This window comes from Durio zibethinus, chromosome 11 (assembly GCF_047325235.1).
Source record: "Durio zibethinus cultivar Kanyao isolate XHJ-2024 chromosome 11, ASM4732523v1, whole genome shotgun sequence".
Lineage (NCBI taxonomy): Eukaryota > Viridiplantae > Streptophyta > Magnoliopsida > Malvales > Malvaceae > Durio > Durio zibethinus.
Genome location: NC_143172.1, coordinates 1479954 through 1499403, shown reverse-complemented (window position 1 = coordinate 1499403; position 19450 = coordinate 1479954). Strand labels below are relative to the sequence as shown.

At 33.1% G+C, this 19450-nt stretch overlaps 1 protein-coding gene across 1 annotated transcript; it reads left to right on the top strand.

The window, feature by feature from the left end:
• Positions 1-10278: 10278 nt before the first annotated feature.
• LOC111291478 (lon protease homolog 2, peroxisomal-like) lies at positions 10279-18922 on the top strand. Its single transcript, XM_022883280.2, has 17 exons — positions 10279-10584; positions 11080-11192; positions 11273-11381; positions 11546-11715; positions 12275-12366; positions 12512-12691; positions 12777-12860; positions 13159-13286; positions 13581-13782; positions 13873-14079; positions 14773-14903; positions 15187-15400; positions 16302-16604; positions 16984-17178; positions 17802-18047; positions 18245-18346; positions 18472-18922. The coding sequence occupies exons 1-17, from the start codon at positions 10478-10480 to the stop codon at positions 18553-18555; spliced, it is 2667 nt and encodes an 888-aa protein (XP_022739015.2). The 5' UTR covers positions 10279-10477; the 3' UTR covers positions 18556-18922.
• The last annotated feature ends 528 nt before the right edge of the window (positions 18923-19450 follow it).

Here is a 19450-nt window from a genome sequence, read left to right as displayed (position 1 = left end):
AACTTTTTAGATTAAAATTTTGACCTTTTTTTTTTTTCTATATAAAATATGAGCAATTTTTGCCTTTAATCAGTGAATGCCGACAACATCTATTTATTGCATGTTTGTCCAAAGAATATCCTTTTCACTTCAATGTGCTATCCAACCTCATTTGAATTGTTTCTTTGCCCAAAAACGTTGCTTAATTTTTCTTTCAGTACACCTGCCAAGTTGATCCCTTCACACAAAACTTGATGGTATCTAATCGCTTTTCTAAGCTTCTCCCTTCAACATTTTTATTAGTAATTTGTTCAAAATCATATCCATTATAGAAAAGGTGGTGTCCCTATCTCATATATCTTTTCTTGTACACCTCTAAACAGACCTATATTAGCTTAGTAGATGTTCAAAAAGTTGAAAAAACCCAAATCTCTAATAAAATAATCTAAGAGATGATAACCTTCCAAGGAAAAAATGGCTCAATGACAAAAGATAAAGAAACAAAATATTCTAGGATCAATTGGTCATCGAAACCAGTATTGTTGTTGGCTAATGGGGTTAGGCCATGCGCCAAATTGGCTAAGATTTAGCAAACTTGAAGCTAGGTTTTTGGTTCTTGTTTTGTAGTCACTTGTTTGGATTTGTTGCCTCATTATTGTCCCTTATGAAACACGTTCCAATGTGTGATTAGAAACAACAATTGACTTCACCTGCCTCAATTGACTATTTATTATCTACAATCCCAATTGCTTAGTCAATGAAGCATTAATCAAAGAAGCAAATTTTTTGTTCTTGAGCAAAGAGATAAGCCACACTAATTGGAATATATTCTTGGTTAATGGTACATGGGACAGACAATTGTAGCTGTTTGAGGGTTTTCAGCCATAATAGGATCATTGGGTGGCACCAATCTTGAATAATATTATTGGCTTTCTTTCGCTTGTCGCCTCAGGTTTGCCTAACTTGCCTTTTACTTTCATTGTATATATATAGGTCACTCTCAGGAAAAGGTTTGGAGGTTTGTGTTAGCAACGAAATTCTACCCAGAATTTTATTTTATTTTATTTTATTAAAAAGCCATCATATTAGACCAAGAAATTGGATAAATTTAGTTGGCTCAGCATACAAGTTATTCAACTAATGCATAATTATACATCAACTCATTTTAATTATCAGCAGTTGCCTCAGCAATCAGCATACCAAGTGAACAGATTTTTATTTATTCCATCTAAAATGACCTGTATGGCTGCACCAAGGACTTGGTTATCAGGTTTGATGGGAATTTTAAGCAGGTCAGAAATAAAAATGGAGAAGCAACTGATTCTCAAATATGGACCTGGTTATTTTTTCAATCTAAAACCAGAAGTCTGCCTTTGGAAAGTCAAAAAGATTAGGTGGTACAGAAAATCTAAATGTTGAGTTTTGTGAATTAAACATGTGTGCAGACTGTAGAGAACAAAATTTTGGTTGCTGATTTTTATGCTTTCTGGCTAGTAGCGATTTAGATTCTTTTGCTTTCATGAATTCAGGAGACTTTCCCTGCCAAAAATGTGCTGATTGTTACATGTACTCTAGAAAAATTCTTTGAAATCAAAAAGAAAACTAAATCACTTCATTTTCCCAATTGAAAAGCTCAAGTTTTGTTGACATTTGGGGTGACTCTGATTCATAGGCATTAACCAGGTTAAGTATATAAGGCTGATAAATTTATTTGTAACTTTTCCACATGTTGAATAATGTTAACCCCATGTGGTAAAGTGGGACTTTGACAACCAATCTCATGATCCCTAGTGGAAACCTTTGGCAGCAAACAGTTGAAGCCATGAAAAGTGAAAACCAGTGGCATTGAAATGGCATCAATCACAGCTCCAACTGTACCCCAATACACAATTATAGAGAAGCCATGATTCTTGGCTGCACATACACATGGGAAGACTTTATAAAAGGGGAATATATATATTTATAACCCAACCAAACATCAACAGAAAATGATGCTTCCTTCTCAATCTGAGCTTTCTTGATAGTCACCAGGGACAATATTTTATCTCCGTTTTTATTTAATCCTTATCACCAACATAATTATGGGTTATACTTGGTGTGGCCTTGGTTAAACAATTGAGCTAGATTGAATCAAGGAAGGTCCAGATGGAAAGCATGTGAGAGTAATTGAAGTCCGTGAGGGGTGAATAGTTCATGAAATTGATTTGGCTTCTGAAACTTCCATGTGTTTTAATTAAGACTAATATGTATGGCAGGCAGGGATATTGTCAAGTTTGATTTTGATAATTTACAAGGTAGGAATTTTTTGAATACCTGTCTCACAATTGATCACTAGGAAAAGTTGGGTTTTAGCTTTGATTATCCAATAAAAATTCCCCACTTAGGAGTAGCATTATCAAGATCCTCCTTGGCAATTTCTAGGCTCCCATTTGTTCTTTTAATGAAACACTTGCTACGTTTTTTAGGTGGGCTAATAATTTAGTCTTTGAATGAATCAAAATCAATTAGGATGAGGAATCATGATTAAGATCAACTGGTTGAGAGCACACTGACCATGATAATGGGGGGGTGGGTTGATAAAAATACAAAAGGTCCTTGAAAAAGGTGATGTTGAGATGAGTATAGCCATAGAAATTGAAAGAATTTGACAGCCTTGTTTCAAGGGAAATGGCCTAGAAAGATTGATATCCACCAAGAAAGTAGTTTGTGGGTTGAGAAGTTGAAGGAGAATAAAGCAAAGAACAATAAAAAGGCAATGCCCATTAAGAAACCTACAAAGCTTAATGGCTCAACAGAGTCTTTCAGTAGCAAAAATCAGAAAAAGATAGAATTTCTTTGTCATAAATCATAATGCGATGTGCCTTTAAACCCCATTTAGGATTCTTTCTTTGAAGGCTCCAGTAGATTGTCTAACCAATCTGACTTTGATTCAAAGATAAATAATGAATAAGAACATGTTTGATTGTCTCATAATTATTATTTGCTTCTCTCATTTTCAATCTCATTGCCCATCTGAAATGACCCCATTGTTGAACACCCCTAGGCCTTATCTTGCTTTTCTTCTTTTCCTGTGGGATGTTAATGTATTCAAGAAGTGTGGATTCGAGCTAAGGCATCCAAACAAACCGCTAATCATGACCTAAGAAAACAAAAACAAAAAAAAAGCCTGCCCTATGGTTTAAGTGTTCAGATTGATCAAGACATGATATCATTGGAAAATCACGAATTTTTTAAACTGGGTTTCTTAAAAGGTTTAAGAATAATATTTTGCATTAATATAGGTATAGGGTTAACAATTAACAGATTAATTGACAATATAAGATGAGATATGAAGAAAGTGAATAATGTATAATTTAAGGCAGTCGGCCAGCTTCCTTGGCCCAAAGAGGCTGCTGCTAGTGCTGCCATGACCAGGCTTTTCTTTGTTTTGTTTCCTTTGGTGGTCTTGGCAGGCTGCCGATGGCAAGTCAAACATTAAAAGTCAATACAAAACGAACCTGTTCGATCAAGGAAAATTTAACGACGGCCATTATATTCCAAAGAAGATCCTTCTGTTTTGAAGCAAATGTTGGATCTTCTCCAAAGTAGTTCTAGGCTGTCCCAGCTGGTTCATTTTTATAGTCTTCTGCACGAGAAACTAGCCATTGGGAAGAAGTCCAATCTTTGCTACTATCATTCCAATGGCTTTCCAATTCAAATCATCCGACAAACTTGCTTGACACAAACACTGCTCAAGGCATAAAATCCAGCCTAATATTCACAAGCAGGATGTCAAGATTTGGACTACCACGGTATTAAAGTTTAGTGCCAACATACACCAATAACCAAGAAAATGCTCGCCATTTTCTTATCAATTTGTCAAAGATTTATATCTGATTTAACTGTTGAAAGTGATTACAGGGCTTTCATATCCAACCAAGGAGTATAGATCTTCATGTTGGGCTTTCTTCAACTTACCAAAAATAGTTTATCTTGTGAGCTGATCTTTCATGTTGTTGCTTTTGGGGCAACATGTTAAGAACAAAAAGAGAATGGGCTACTTTGGACTGGGTATTGATAAGATGGGATGCAAGTAATACGGGATTAACCCACTTTGTAAAATATTAAAATTTATATATTTATATCATATTTTACATAAAAATTATATATTATAATATATGTTAACATAAAAATATAAAATATAAAATTTTTATTTTATTAAATTCATATATAATTATAATTTTAAATTATATTATTTTTATATTTTATTTTTGTACCATAATCATATCGTATCATTATATCATATTTTAAATTATCAAATTTTTTATCATATATATTTGATATACGATGGAAAGATGGAGACTCTTATCGGATCGTGATTTTGTTTTATGATTGAATTTATTTTTCTTACGTTATCTTTCAATGAGCCTTTAGAAGTGGATTTTCTCTTCATCTTTCCAAGTGGTTCAAACGGCTGGAATTCGATTTTGTTAAAAGATGAAAACGGCCGAACGGCTCGGAAGGTCCAAAGAAAGCACCTTAAACGGCTAAAAACTACTGACATTATGGTCTGGGCTCTAGCTTTAGGCCCTATGTTGTGTTTCAGGTCCACCTTTTTTTTCCCCCTTCTCCTTTTACAATTTATTATGAAAATTATATTATTGCTAAAATATTTAAACTCTACTAATAATAAAATTAAAGAGTTATCATGCACCTCAACAAATTTTCAATAATTACAAAATTAATATAATAACTAAGAGAAGTGATAATATTTTAATCTGAATTAACAGAATATCAAATGTTAACCCTTTATTTATTAAAAAATTAATTACTTCTAAATCTTTTTTTTATTTGCATTACAAATTAATATTTTGTGATAATAAAACTAAATGTTAAAAGATAAGATTTATTTTTCAATTATAACTTTTAGTTATCTTTATGCGGAATTCATGTTGATGGTGACATATAATTTATCAAGTTTAATTTTTATTATATATAAAATATTTATGTGTATTTACGTATGTGCATAAAAATATAATAATATAAAAGTATCAATAAATAATCGATTCAATCGATAGGTTCATATTTTTAGATTATGAGATATTGAATTCGAGTCTTATCAATAATTATTTGTTAGAGTTATTTCAAATGTATGATCTATAATTATTTGTCATAAATTATCAAATATAATACATTTATTTTAAATTAAAAAATTGAATAATTTATTTATCTCTAAATTTTTTGAATAAAAAAAAAAGAAGTGACTTTTTAGATACCTCCGAGTAATTGAACGTGAAAGAAATAATAATTTTCGAAAAGGACAAACGAGGCCATTATTTAAGGAATAACATACTTTTAAAAGGTTCTTGTCACGCATGACGGGGTGGATGTCCAAATTGGATTTTTTTTTTTTTTAATTTGAGGATGTTGAAAAATTGAGAACTTATTTGTTTTGTTATAGCAAATTCAAATCCCATTAGTTTATTGAAGAGGATCAAATCAGCAATCCACGTGAATTGGAGGCCCATGGGGAGGCATGTCTACATCTCTTTTTCTTGACAAAAAAGAAAGAAAAATTATAAAAGTTTATAATGTATGTCCTTTTTAACGTTTTAATTTTTTAATAATTTCACGATCAAGATTAATTAATATTTTTTTATATGAGCTTATATGTATGTTGATTAAACTTTTAAAAATTATAATTTTGAAAAGATTTAAATTAGTAATACTTTTGCAGATGAATTAAATATATAAAGATTGAAAAGTTATAAATACTTTCTTATATGATAAAAAAAAAAGGAGAGAAAAGTTATTTGAGAAAAAAATAATACAAGAGATGTTAAAAAATCTAGAACAGTGGGTCCAAATCCATTGAATTTTGTATTATTTATGTACCGTATCATTATTTTTGTCTTTTTATTTTCGAAATCAAACCATTTAACACGTCCAAACGATATTTAATTCAGCCAACGAGAAACCGGATAAATGCAAATTATTGAGCTTCTTCAATGTTCCCATCCACCCACTACCAAAAAAGAGAAAAGAGTAAAATACCCATAATTTAATTAGAAAAAATATCATCCATCTGCCGATTGCCAAACTCGTTGATTAGTTTTGCAAGGCGCAAATATGCAGTTGTGAATCGACCACACAATGTGCCCCGCGCAATTGACTCGATTTGGCTTAGTTGACTCCGCGACATCTTTGGTTGCTTTTCAGACTGACAATTCGCCAGACCGCCGGCTGCTCACGAAAAGAGTTAACCAAACAATTTGAAAATTATTAGGAGAAAGACTTTGGCAGTTTAGTTTGGTTGTACTGTACACTTTTTCTGAATAACAATCACGCGTCAAAATGATGAGTTTAAGGACAAAGGTTACGTGTAAGACGAAAATGATGAGTGAATGCTTTTTTTTTTTTTTTTCTCGAGCAGAAAAAAACTAGTAGAACTTTGCAGAAGATTTTTGTTTTCCTTTTAATTTGTTATATATATATTTTTAATAAAATTCTGTTACAAAAATAAAGGATCTTTATTGTTGTCATTAGGTCATTAGAAAGGATCGAACAGGAACAATCCCGTCTTTTTTTTTATAGGAAGTAAATTTTTAGATGTCACTGCTCGTTGGATTTTTTTTTTTAAATTATATTTTAGGCTTTGGAGACCCATCCCACTCACTTTTGCCTTTCGATTCTCATCCCTTTCTTTCTATTCTAAAAGAAACAATATTATTTGGTATTTTAGAATATTAGGGAATTTTATTATTTCAAATTAATTTTTTTTAGAAATAATTTTAGTGGGTTAATTAAGTACTAAATTCTAATTAGCTTTCATAAAATATAGGTTATGAAAATATATATTTGTTCATCAAGTGAAAAAAATAGCATTTGTTCTCCAATAATAGTAATGTTTAATAATGAATGAAAATTTTCAATTGTTCACCAACAATAATAATGTTTAATCATTGATGAAATATTACAATTATTAATCGAGAATAATAATGTTTTTCATTGATTAAAAATTACATTTGTTCATAAAAAATAATCTTATAAAATGACATGTGTTTTTATCTATTATATAAAGAACATTTTATAAATTTATTTTCATTATTATGCTTCGAGTGCATAAAATTTTATTGTATTTTAAAAACATATTAAAACCTTAATAAATAAATCTCAAAGCTTTATTATTTTCTTACAAGAAGAAACAATTAAATATATATTTGTTTTTTACTAAAAAATTAATAAATACATCAAGAATTGAGTAATATATTAATAAAACGTTAACTCTTACTTTTAATTATTTAATTATCATAAGTTAATCTTTGACAACTTCATATGTATGACATACACGATTCTCATTTCATTGCCTAGCTTTTTTGCTTGAAGGTTTAATAAAAATAATTAGGAACGTGTTAGTGTTATATAGTTTTATTCTTCATATATAATATATACCCAATTCTCCTTTCATTGATACGATAGTTTTTATTTTTTTAATAGATTTTACTAGTGATTATCAAGTACATCCAATAGAATCCAAACACGACCCTCCGATCCCATCAGAAATTGCCACGTGGTGCAACTCGGTGCAGGCCCACCAACTCTCACGAAGCGCCGGCGGTATTTGATCATCCTATTCATCAGCGTGCTGAAGCGTATTTTCCCAACTTATCCCTACATCCAACGGCTCAGAACTCGTATAGAAACAGACGTCTCCTCATCGGACGCTAGATAATATTTTTCATTTTAATATTTGTATGGTCCCTTTTCCCGCGCCTCTTCAGGCTTTAAGCAGTGGAGTTCACATTATAGTTTCCTCGTATTTTTCATTGCGTACAAACACATTATTTTTTTGTTCTATTAGCAAATATGTTTGACTAAAATCTGAAAACATATTTTTCACTGTCTGCTCAAGAATTATGAATTAGCACTAGGGAAGGTAAAAAAATTCGTACCCAATGGGTTTGGTGGGTTTCGGTTCGATCCAATTTTTTAGGATCAGTTTTTTTTTGAAAATCGGGGGTCAGGTCAGGGTCGGATCGGGTAGCATGAAGATAAAATCGGGATCGGGTCGGGGTCGGGTTTTAGGCAAACCTGACCCTATCCGACCCAATATAAAAATAATTTTTAAATTAATTTTTTAATTTTTTTAATTATATATATATTTATATAATGATATTTTTAAATATTTATATATAAATAATATTTTATTAATTTCAGGTCGGATCGAGTCGGGTACGGTTTATATAGTGTCGGGTTCGGGTTCAGGTATAAAAAAACAAAAAAAAAATTTCGGGTAGGGTCGGGTTCGGGGCGAGCAAAACCCGCCCCGAACTCGATCCGATGCCATCCCTAATTAGCACTTATCGTTTATTTAAAATAAAATAATTCATTTATTAATTTATTCATGTTGTAATTCTATAGATATTTTATTAAAAATTTAGATTTTATTTATTATTTCTTCTGTACCATTTTCTTTATCCATAACTTTTTGGAATATTTCAAAATTATGTTTTTTTGAACGTCTAAAACTTTTATTTTTTAATAAATTTTTTGATATTAAAAATCTGAAAACTTTAATTTATAAACAAATTAATTTTAATATTAAATCAATTAAAATTAAAGCTTTTTTTTTATTTTCATGAAAATCAATACCACCCAAACAATTTATGACAAAAAAATAATTAATTTATTTTGTATGATTTTATATCTGAAATTTGTTAACTTAGAAAATTAATTAAAATATTATTTTTATATTTTTATATTAAATATGGTAATTAATTTGATGAATTAAGATGCATTAAAAAAAACACCGCACAATAACTTTAAAAAAGTCTTTAATGTACATTATAATAAAATTTGTTATAATTATAATTTATATTTGATATGTTATCAATATATATTTTATATATTATCCGAAAATCAAATATTATTTTTATATTTAATATAAATAAAAAAATCTTTTTAATGTAAAAGTTTTTGAAGATTTTAAACCAATTAGTTTATTTAATCATAAAACTTGTATGGTTCAATGAAAAATAAATAAATGTAAATAATGTTACAAGAAAATTAACATGTGTCGGTAAATATGAATCTTTTGATCAATAATTGGCCGATTTATTAATGCAGAGGTTTTTTTTTTTTTTTTTTTTTTTTTTTTTTGTAATGGAGAGCAATGCTATAAGTAGCACTTTTTAACAGGGACAATTTCTTTATCTTCAAACAAATTTATTTTGTTCTTTTATATTTTAATGACCCATTCCTTTGCATGAACTATCATTCATGATCATGATCGATTATTAGTATATGTTATAAAAGCTTTGTTTAATATATTATTTTTATTAAATTCAAATGCATATAATATATTAATTAAAATTTTACTTTTTAAATGTTTAACTTAATGACATTGGCTATCAAGTACATCCAATAGAATCCAAACACGACCTCCGATCCTATCAGAAATTACCACGTGGTGCAACTTAAGGCCCACCAACTCACACGAAGTGCCTGCAGTATTTGATCATCCTATCCATCAACGTGTTGAAGCTATTTTCCCAACTTATCCCGACATCCAACGGATCAGAACTCTCCCAGAAACCGACATCTCCCCATTGGACGCTAGAAAATATTTTCCATTTTAATACTTGTACGGTCCCCTTCCCCACCCCGCTGCAGGCTTCAAGCACTGGAGTTCACAATATATTTTCCTCGTATTTTTCGTTGCGTACAAACGACTTTCATTATTTTTTTTGTTTTATTTGCAAATATGTTGGACTAAGATTTGAAAATATATTTTTCATTGTCCCCTCAATAATTATGAATTAGCACTTTTTATCGTTTATCTAAAATATAATAATTCTTTTATTGATTTATTCATGTTGTAATTCTATAGAATCTTATTAATTAATTTATTTTGTCAATATAGCTTAACTTAATGACATTGATTACCATTTTTCGTAATGTAAATTATATAAAATTTTATCATCCAATATATGATATATGCTCCCATAGCAAAAAAAGCAACTTCAGACTTTCTATTTTTATCTTTAGATTCTTTCATTCATTTTTTTTAGATTTTTATAATTATATATAAGTGTAGAAAACAATCACCAGGTACAAGATAATCGTGAGAAGAAAATAAAAGTAGGAGAGCATATTTGACTGGATTTTGTCAGTGCAGCATTAACTAGATGTCCAACGAAACCAAGAAATCCAAAAATGTGGCAAAAAAATTGAAAAATAAGATAAAAAGAGCCAACAATTTAAAACAGGGGTCGCCGTTCGGTTCAATTAAAATAGCGAACCAAACCAAAGCCCCGCATCACTGCAACACAGCCAGCCCAGGCGGGCACCCACGCGCTTTTCCATCGCTGATGCCGTCTCCCGTTACTTTTTCATTTTTCAATTTTTCGTTACTATTTTTTTCTTCTATTTAATCCTCAACTAAACAAATTAGTGATCTCTCCATCTTTCTTTTGGTTTTATTCATTTCTATTTTCTCTGAGAAGCGAAGGTTTTAAAAATGGCGGAGGCGGTGGAGTTGCCAGGTCGTTTAGCAATTCTTCCATTCAGAAACAAAGTTCTATTGCCTGGCGCCTTTATTCGAATTCGCTGCACTTCGCATAGCAGGTCTCTTTTTTTTTTTTTTTTGATGTTTGACTAAACTTAATTAACGAGTTACGAATCTTCTTTCTCTTGTTTGTTTCCCTAGAAAATCACAGTACGGAACAAAAATTAATTTGGAACTAGGATCGTTTCTCTGATTCTCTCTTTTTTTCGAAACTTGAACTAATTGAATTGTTTGCTTGTTTATTGCCTTGTTTTCTGGCGTATAATATCAGGCGTTGTTTTCCTCTGTTTTTTCTCGTGCAACATACGCGCCTTTAAAATTTGTAACTCGAACTCATATTAACCGTTCTCTTTCGGTTCTTGGAACTTCAAGCGATTTCTTCTTAACTTCTACTAAAATTATTCTTTTTCCAGTTACTGTTGGACTTTATTTAATATATTATGTTCATTTGAACTAAATAATAAAAATGGAGCTAGTAGAATCTCGGATTTGTTCGTTATTTATTCTGCGTGGAAGTTTGGATATTATAGAATGAATTGGTTTGACTAATGCAGTGTGAAATTGGTGGAGCAAGAGTTATGGCAGCGAGAAGAGAAAGGATTAATCGGGATTCTTCCTGTTCGAGATGCTGCTGAGATTACCTCAATGGATTCCGTGTTATCTCAAGGTTGTTGTTTGTGGACTTGTTTTGCTATCAAGAAAAATGTGTATAGTTTTTTAATTGAGAGTTTTTAAACGGTTTTTCAGGTGTTGGAAGTGAATCTGGAGAGCGAAGCTCAAAAGTTCAGGTTAGCACATCAGATGCTCACAAGGTTGATGGGAAAAACCACCCGGAAGTTATTCATTGGCATAACAGGTGCTTTTCAATCAACCATATACTGTTATTTTGTTCTTTCAGATACTGTTGGGTCAACCCTGTATCTATTTTGCTAATGTCAATATTCAAGACCTTGTCATTTACTCATTTAGTTCTTCTCAGAATGTGATTCTGTACTTATAGTACTTATGTTTGATTCTTAGGGGAGTGGCTGCACGTGCTTTGCATCTGTCAAGAGGAGTGGAGAAACCGAGTGGGAGGGTCACATACATCGTCGTCCTCGAAGGTTTATGCAGATTCAATGTAGATGAACTTAGCACACGAGGACCTTATTGCACTGCAAAGATATCTCCAATTGAGATGACTAAAGCTGGTAAGTTTGCATCATGTTCTTTCTTGTTTAACTACAATCATTTAAAATATTTGTAAGCGTAGTGCTGTTTCTGTTGCACATATATTTTCTTCAACAAGTCTCTCTTTAGTTCATGGATAAAAAGTATGTCCTTTGGTCTTTGGCTAGAATTAACTCTAGATCCATCTAGTGTATTGATTGCAGACATTTCTGAACACCTCTAACAGAGGGAAAAATAGTTAATTTTGAACGAACTTGTTGTCAACCTCTTCAGATATGAATCCATCTATTTTAGAGGAGAAGAACTTACACTAGTATCTCAATTTCAATTCAAACATGGGTTTGATTTGCGCTCCATGTTCTGAAAAATATTTATCATCCGAAAAGCAGAAAAAATCTGTCTAAAGAAATGGGTTGAGAGTGGATGTATAGAACCTGGGCTATATTCTTTTTTTTTTTTTTTGTTACTAACATTCTTTTAAAAAAATTGGAATGTTATTTATGATTCTACCACGCACTGTTTTTAGGCATTATGTCATAATCTGTACACTGAGTTTCTTCTACTTTTAATCATATTTAGAGATGGAGCAAGTGGAGCAAGATCTGGATTTTGTTACATTGTCTCGCCAGTTCAAAGCAACTGCCATGGAGCTTATTTCTGTTCTTGAGCAGGTAAACTATGTAATCTATTCTTTTCACTTATTAGTAACTATGACCTATGCCATAAATCCAATAAAGGTTGTTAGTTCTCTTGTGAGTCTGCTATGTTTGTATGTTGTCATTCTAGTGATAATTCATGTTCCTGTGCTGCTTGTAGAAACAAAAAACTGGTGGAAGGATAAAAGTTCTTTTGGAGACGCTTCCTTTTCACAAGTTGGCTGACATATTTGTTGCTAGCTTTGAGATGAGTTTTGAAGAGCAGCTCTCTATGTTGGATTCCATTGATCCTAAAGTAAGGCTTTCAAAAGCAACTGAGTTAGTTGACAGGCATTTGCAGGTGAGTTATTTATTTATGGTTAATATGGTGTCAATTTAATTCTTCTTCTGACTTTATCCAATAATTTAATGTATTAATTGTGCAGTCAATACGTGTAGCAGAGAAGATTACACAAAAGGTTGAAGGGCAATTGTCAAAATCACAGAAGGAATTTCTTTTGCGACAGCAGGTTAGCTTTCTTACTTCAAATATAGGTATTGTGGAGGGAGTGGAAAGCAGAGGGCGCTACAGATTTTGGTAGTTATGAACTAATTAATAATGTTTGTTGTTGTCCAGCTGTTTATATAGCACCAGTAGGGGTGGATATGGTCCATATGTAAACATCTTTTTTGGTGGTTTCTCATGTCTAATAGTTGGAGCTGTGTTGGCTGCTGAAAAAACCTTTACTTGATTGTTTCATGCATGCTTTTATTTTCTAAGTTTAGCTGCCTAATGATTTGTCGTTTGGCTATTCTAATATATTCTAGATGAGGGCCATAAAAGAGGAGCTTGGAGACAATGATGATGATGAGGATGATTTGGCTGCCGTGGAAAGAAAGATGCAGAGTGCTGGGATGCCTTCAAATATCTGGAAGCATGCACAAAGGGAGTTGAGGTATTATTATTTGAGATAACAGTATAATTGACACAATCTTGTGAGGTTGCACATCTAATATCTTCCAATGGCGCAATAATAGTTGTTCATAGCATTCTATTTCCTGGGGATATTAATGGAAGCTATCAGCAATTATATTACAGTATTTAATTTGTTGGTGACGGTATCACTTCCTAGCCTTTCTTGTTTCTCTCTTCAGTTTTTGAAATTTATGTGATCCGAACTTGTTGGCATCCTATATATTAATTGGCTATGATGTTTAACAAAGTTGCTTGTTTATTATTTTCATTTCAGGAGGCTTAAGAAAATGCAACCGCAGCAACCTGGATATAATAGTTCACGTGTTTACTTGGAGCTTCTTGGTGATCTGCCTTGGCAGAAGGCTAGTGAAGAACAAGAGTTAGATCTAAAGGCCGCAAAAGACCGTCTCGACTATGACCATTATGGTTTAGTGAAGGTCAAGCAACGCATTATTGAATATCTGGCTGTTCGCAAGGTTGACCAATTATTTATTCTTTGTTGCCTTGAAGGCTAAATTTTATATTTTCACTTTGATGTTCATTTGTTTTGAATTATTTGCACTCAGCTTAAGCCAGATGCAAGAGGTCCGGTTCTGTGCTTTGTTGGCCCACCAGGTATTGGGAAAACATCATTAGCATCATCGATTGCTGATTCTTTGGGCAGAAAATTTATGCGTATATCCCTGGGTGGTGTTAAGGATGAGGCTGATATCCGAGGGCATAGGAGAACATACATTGGAAGCATGCCAGGGCGTCTTATTGATGGATTAAAGGTAAAACGGGTTTCTTGAATTAGAATGTGATTCTAGACATTGTATTCTGCTCTATTGCATACTGCTTTTATGAATGTTGTTTGCCCAAACTGGTTAAGAATATCCATTAGAGTTCTAGATTGTTTTAACAGAGCGTCATTTAGCTACCTATTTGTTCTCATTCTTCTTAAGAAAATGCTCTTGGTCTACTTTCTCATTAAAATGATTTATTAGTCTGTAGGGACATTATGTTTTATACTCTGAACTTCTTAAGCTGCTTTAATTTTGATCTGTGTAGTCAATTCCCAGTTTTAAATATGCTTGAATTTGATTTATTCAGCTTTTGTCTTCCACCATTTCATTGTGTGTTTGTGCTGCATAGTAGCTTTCTATACCTTACTGTTGGTATTATGCTGCTGCGCATTACTTCATTAAGGTATGTGAGGATGCATTTTGCCTCGTTAATTAGTTAAAGAACCCAACAGTTGCTTAGAACTAAATGGAGATTAAGTTTGTAGATTGCAATATCAGATATATCACAGGCTGAATGATTGTTCACATTTCTACCATATGTGGACAATATATAGAATTTGAATTTTGGAGAACTGAATCCCCATAAATTAAGATTATCAACATCTTCATGGGAGCATTTATATTTTATATATCAATGATTATTGGTCTTACTCTAATGATCTTTTTAACTTTGCCTTCTAGAGAGTAGGTGTGTGCAACCCAGTCGTGCTATTGGATGAGATTGACAAGACAGGTTCTGATGTGCGTGGTGATCCAGCTTCAGCTCTACTGGAAGTTCTTGATCCTGAGCAGAATAAATCTTTCAATGATCAGTATCCTACTTTCTTCTAGGTCTAGATTATCATGGTGAACCTTGGTTTTGGATAAATATGCATAAACTTTATTGACCTTTTATTAGTAAATCCTTTAAAAAAAATTGCATTGTTGTTTTACTAGATGGCTTTTATTTAAGATTTATTCCACTGGCATTTTTTGAAATCTATATGACTTTGCTGCAGATTTTACATGTTTATTTGCATCTATTACCTTCATGACTCTAAACAATTTCGTGAATATGAGTGGAACCCTTGTGGTTCTTTAACCGTGGTTGTATAGCTATTTGAATGTGCCATTTGACCTTTCAAAGGTGATTTTTATGGCTACTGCAAATTGTGTGCAGCCTATTCCCCCTCCACTCTTGGACAGGATGGAAGTCATTGAGTTGCCTGGATATACAGTCGAAGAGAAGCTCAGAATAGCCATGCAACATTTGATTCCACGAGTTTTGGACAAGCATGGGTTGAGTTCTGCATTCCTTCAAATTCCAGAGGTGTTTATCATTTGTACATCTTTTCATCATTTTAAGGGTTATGCTTCCGTATTTGATTATATTAGGTATCTTGTCACTCTAAGTTCATTAAAATCTCTTGTCCTGACTCCCTGAGCATTGAGATGTTTTGAGAAATTTGTCAACTGGTCTTTGCATCCGTATCACCTCATATGGTTGAATAAACAATTGTAGGAACTAATATAAAGTATTAAGAGTGTGTTTGGGGCACATGATTATGATATGATAGGATAAGATGATATTATGAATAGGATTAGATTAGATAATGTCATCCTATTTTGTATTTGATGTGTACAGGGATTAGGATAAGATGATTTTATTTATTGGTCAAAATTATCCTTCCTCAAAGTTTATACAATTTAAATTATTGATGTAATTTTTAAGGGTATAATAGCACATCTAAGTTTAATCCTATGGATTAAAAATAATCCTGTCCACTTTGGGAGGATTCATCCTATGCCAAGAGGATGATTAATCCTCCTTGCATTCCTATCCCCTTTTTTAGATACAAACCAAACATGGTATAAGATGATTATCATCCTATCATATTGATCATCCTATGCACCAAACATAGCCCAAAGTCTGTTCCATTTCGTTTTGAAGGCTAAGCTTACTGTATGGTATTTTTGATTTCCTCCATGCAAGATCTCTAAACTGTTTCATTTTCAATATATAACAAAATGAAGCTGCATTCATTTCTTCAACTCTTCTGTTTAGGATTTAGATTTACATGTCTGAGTAGGATGCAAGACAAAAGAAGCAAATTTGTTCAGAATATAAGAATTGAATTATGCTGTGTTATACATTCCATTTTATTTATTTCTTTGCAATCCAAGGCCTTAAATTTGGTAATCTTTTCTTAATGCCTTTACCATTGTGGTAGGACATGGTTAAACTTGTCATTCAGAGGTACACCAGGGAAGCCGGTGTTCGTAATCTGGAGAGGAACTTGGCTGCCTTGGCTCGTGCTGCTGCAGTAGGAGTTGCTGAGCAAGAACAGGCTGTCTCAGTTAGCAAAGATGTTCATAAGCTAGCTTCTCCACTGCTGGATAACAGGCTTGTTGAGGAAGCTGAGATGGAAATGGAAGTCATTCCAATGGGTGTAAATAATCATGAGATATCAAATGCATTCAGAATTGCCTCACCTTTGGTTGTTGATGAGGCTATGCTGGAAAAAATATTGGGGGTAATAATTCCATGTATTAACTCTTTCTTTTATGGATATTCACTTTTTTGGGGGGCCAAGTGTGATGATTCACTTTAGTAAATCTTTAGAATTGGTGTTCCTAATTTGCATACATCTTAATGTGGTTGGGCATCGGTCCACCCTTTTAACTTCAATACTGGGGAGGGGGCACACCTGTCATGGTGTGAAAGTTTTTGAAAACTAAAAATGAGCTGACTAAGATTTTTTGGTTTTGAGTTTGTCCTTTACTGCTGCTTCAGGCATAAGCTCTTGATGTATGATATGGTCCAAAGACTTGAGTAGGCTTATGTTGACAGTGGCTTGAGTTTAATATTATTTCTTAACATTTCTGAGGGTGCTTATTTGCTTTGTAATACAGCCTCCTATGTTTGATGACCAAGAAGCTGCAGATCGTGTTGCCACTCCTGGAGTATCTGTTGGGCTTGTTTGGACCACTTTTGGAGGAGAGGTTCAGTTTGTGGAGGCTACAGCAATGGCTGGGAATGGTGAATTGCATCTTACTGGGCAACTTGGTGATGTTATTAAAGAATCAGCACAAATAGCACTGACATGGGTATACTTTCTTGGATCACATATTTTCTACATTTGTCTGGTGTAAAATTCATCAATATGAATGCTTCTGCTGGTCATTTAAAAATTGCTAACAGAATAGCTGGTGGTATGGGTATAATCTCTTGGATCACACATTTTCTACAAATAGCTACCCAATCTTTCAACTTTACAAATTGACTTGAATTATTTAAAGTTGAAATAGAGCACTTCCTGTCAACTTTCTTTTTATTCCATAAACAGACGTCATATGGATGCTGCTTACGATCTTAACTTTCATCACTTCTGCTTCTTTGTCATTAATCATGTTTTAATTGCTTGTGTGGTTGTCATAGTTCACCATGCTGCTACCCAATCTTTCAACTTTACAAATTGACTTTAATTATTTGAAGTTGCAATAGAGCATTTCCTGTCGACTTTCTTCTTATTTCATAAACAGATGTCATATGGATGCTGCTCACGATCTACACTTTCGTCACTTCTGCTTCTTTGTCATTAATCATGCTTTAATTGCTGGTGTGGTTGTCATAGCTCACCATGCTTGCTGGAATTGTCAAACCATTGTATAGTAATTGAAAAATCTATCTTCTTTGAAGGGTCGGTTTGAAATAGTTTCCTATTTTTCAGGTAAGAGCCAGGGCGGCGGATCTTAAGTTGGCAGCTGCTGAGGAAACCAATCTGCTGCAGGGTAGAGGTATTCATATACATTTTCCTGCTGGGGCTGTACCGAAGGATGGGCCTTCAGCTGGTGTGACCCTTGTAACGGCGTTGGTTTCACTGTTTAGTCAGAAAAATGTAAGAGCAGATACAGCAATGACAGGGGAAATGACGCTGAGGGGTCTTGTGTTACCCGTTGGTGGTGTCAAGGAAAAGGTGCGTTTCATGAGCTAGTCCTCTTCTTTTCCTTTGTTGCCAGAGATAATATATTCATCATAAGCAATAATAGGTATTTTCATGTGTTTGATTACATCTCATCTTTGATTCGGAGAATACTCAGTGACAAACAGATTTACTGGCAACGCTTTTGCTTCTCATCTTTTTCAACATTCTTTTGTATATGAAATATGTAGATACTAGCAGCACACCGTTACGGTATCAAGAGAGTTATTCTGCCAGAAAGAAATGTGAAGAACTTGGTTGAAGTACCTGCAACTGTACTCTCCAGTGTGGAGGTAAATTTTTTTCTTGCTTTTATTTGAAGCAAAAATATTACTCATGGCATTACATCTATATTACTGAAATCGTAAATTATATATGCTATGTTGGACTTTAATATCTATATTTATTGTTTCGCCAGATTCTGCTGGCAAAGCGAATGGAAGATGTGTTGGAGCATGCATTTGATGGGGGATCCCCTTGGAGACAACACTCTAAATTATGACAGCCCTCAAAGGCACATCTAACGTGTTTCCGGTAACTGGATTGTTTGGCTAGCCTCTTCTCTGAGTTAGAACATACAGTCCCAATATTTATTCAGCAGCTGCCTTTGGCAATTGAGGATCCAAGACATGTACATGAGCTCAGCTGTCATGGTCCATCAAAGACTGTTTAACCATTTGCAAATGGAGCTTATATAGGTTGTTTTTGCATATTTCCGGTGGAAACTGCTGGTATGTCTTTTTTTTTTTGCTCCTATTCCTTCTAACCTATTCATGTTTTTCCTTTTGCTCATTTTTTTCCTGTATAATTTAATAGCCCCGCAATGTATAATACTTTTCAATTAAGAGTTTTTTCTTACCATTCAATTATTGAGATTGTGGTGGGATCGTTCAGTGCCTTGAAAAAAATCGTGTTTGTGCAAATTGTGAAACTGATGCTTTGCCCTATAAAAAAAAGATGGAAAGACGTAAATCCATGCGGAGTAAAATAAGTTGGTGCTTTCGAACCATATACATAGGAACAAAAATGATTAAATTGAGATAATAAGATGAACATAGGATGAGATGTAAGTGATTCTAATGAAGGCAACTCACTTGTCAACATTGTCTTACCCCATTTCATATTATTCATTATCTAGTAGATCAAATGCAACCTAAAAGCACGACAATTGGAGTATGGACCTTAACGATAAGTCTGTATATGCCAGTCCCATTTATCTTACAGTGCTAGAAACGTAACCTGAAATTTAAGGACCAGACTGGCTGAACACGATCACTTGTGTTACTCACGCTTCTGGCGATTCATCCAATAAACAATTAGCCAAAATCTGCTGTCACTAGTATCAATTCAGTATCAAATGCTGCAACCATAGGATTCCATCTGATCTCTGGACATGC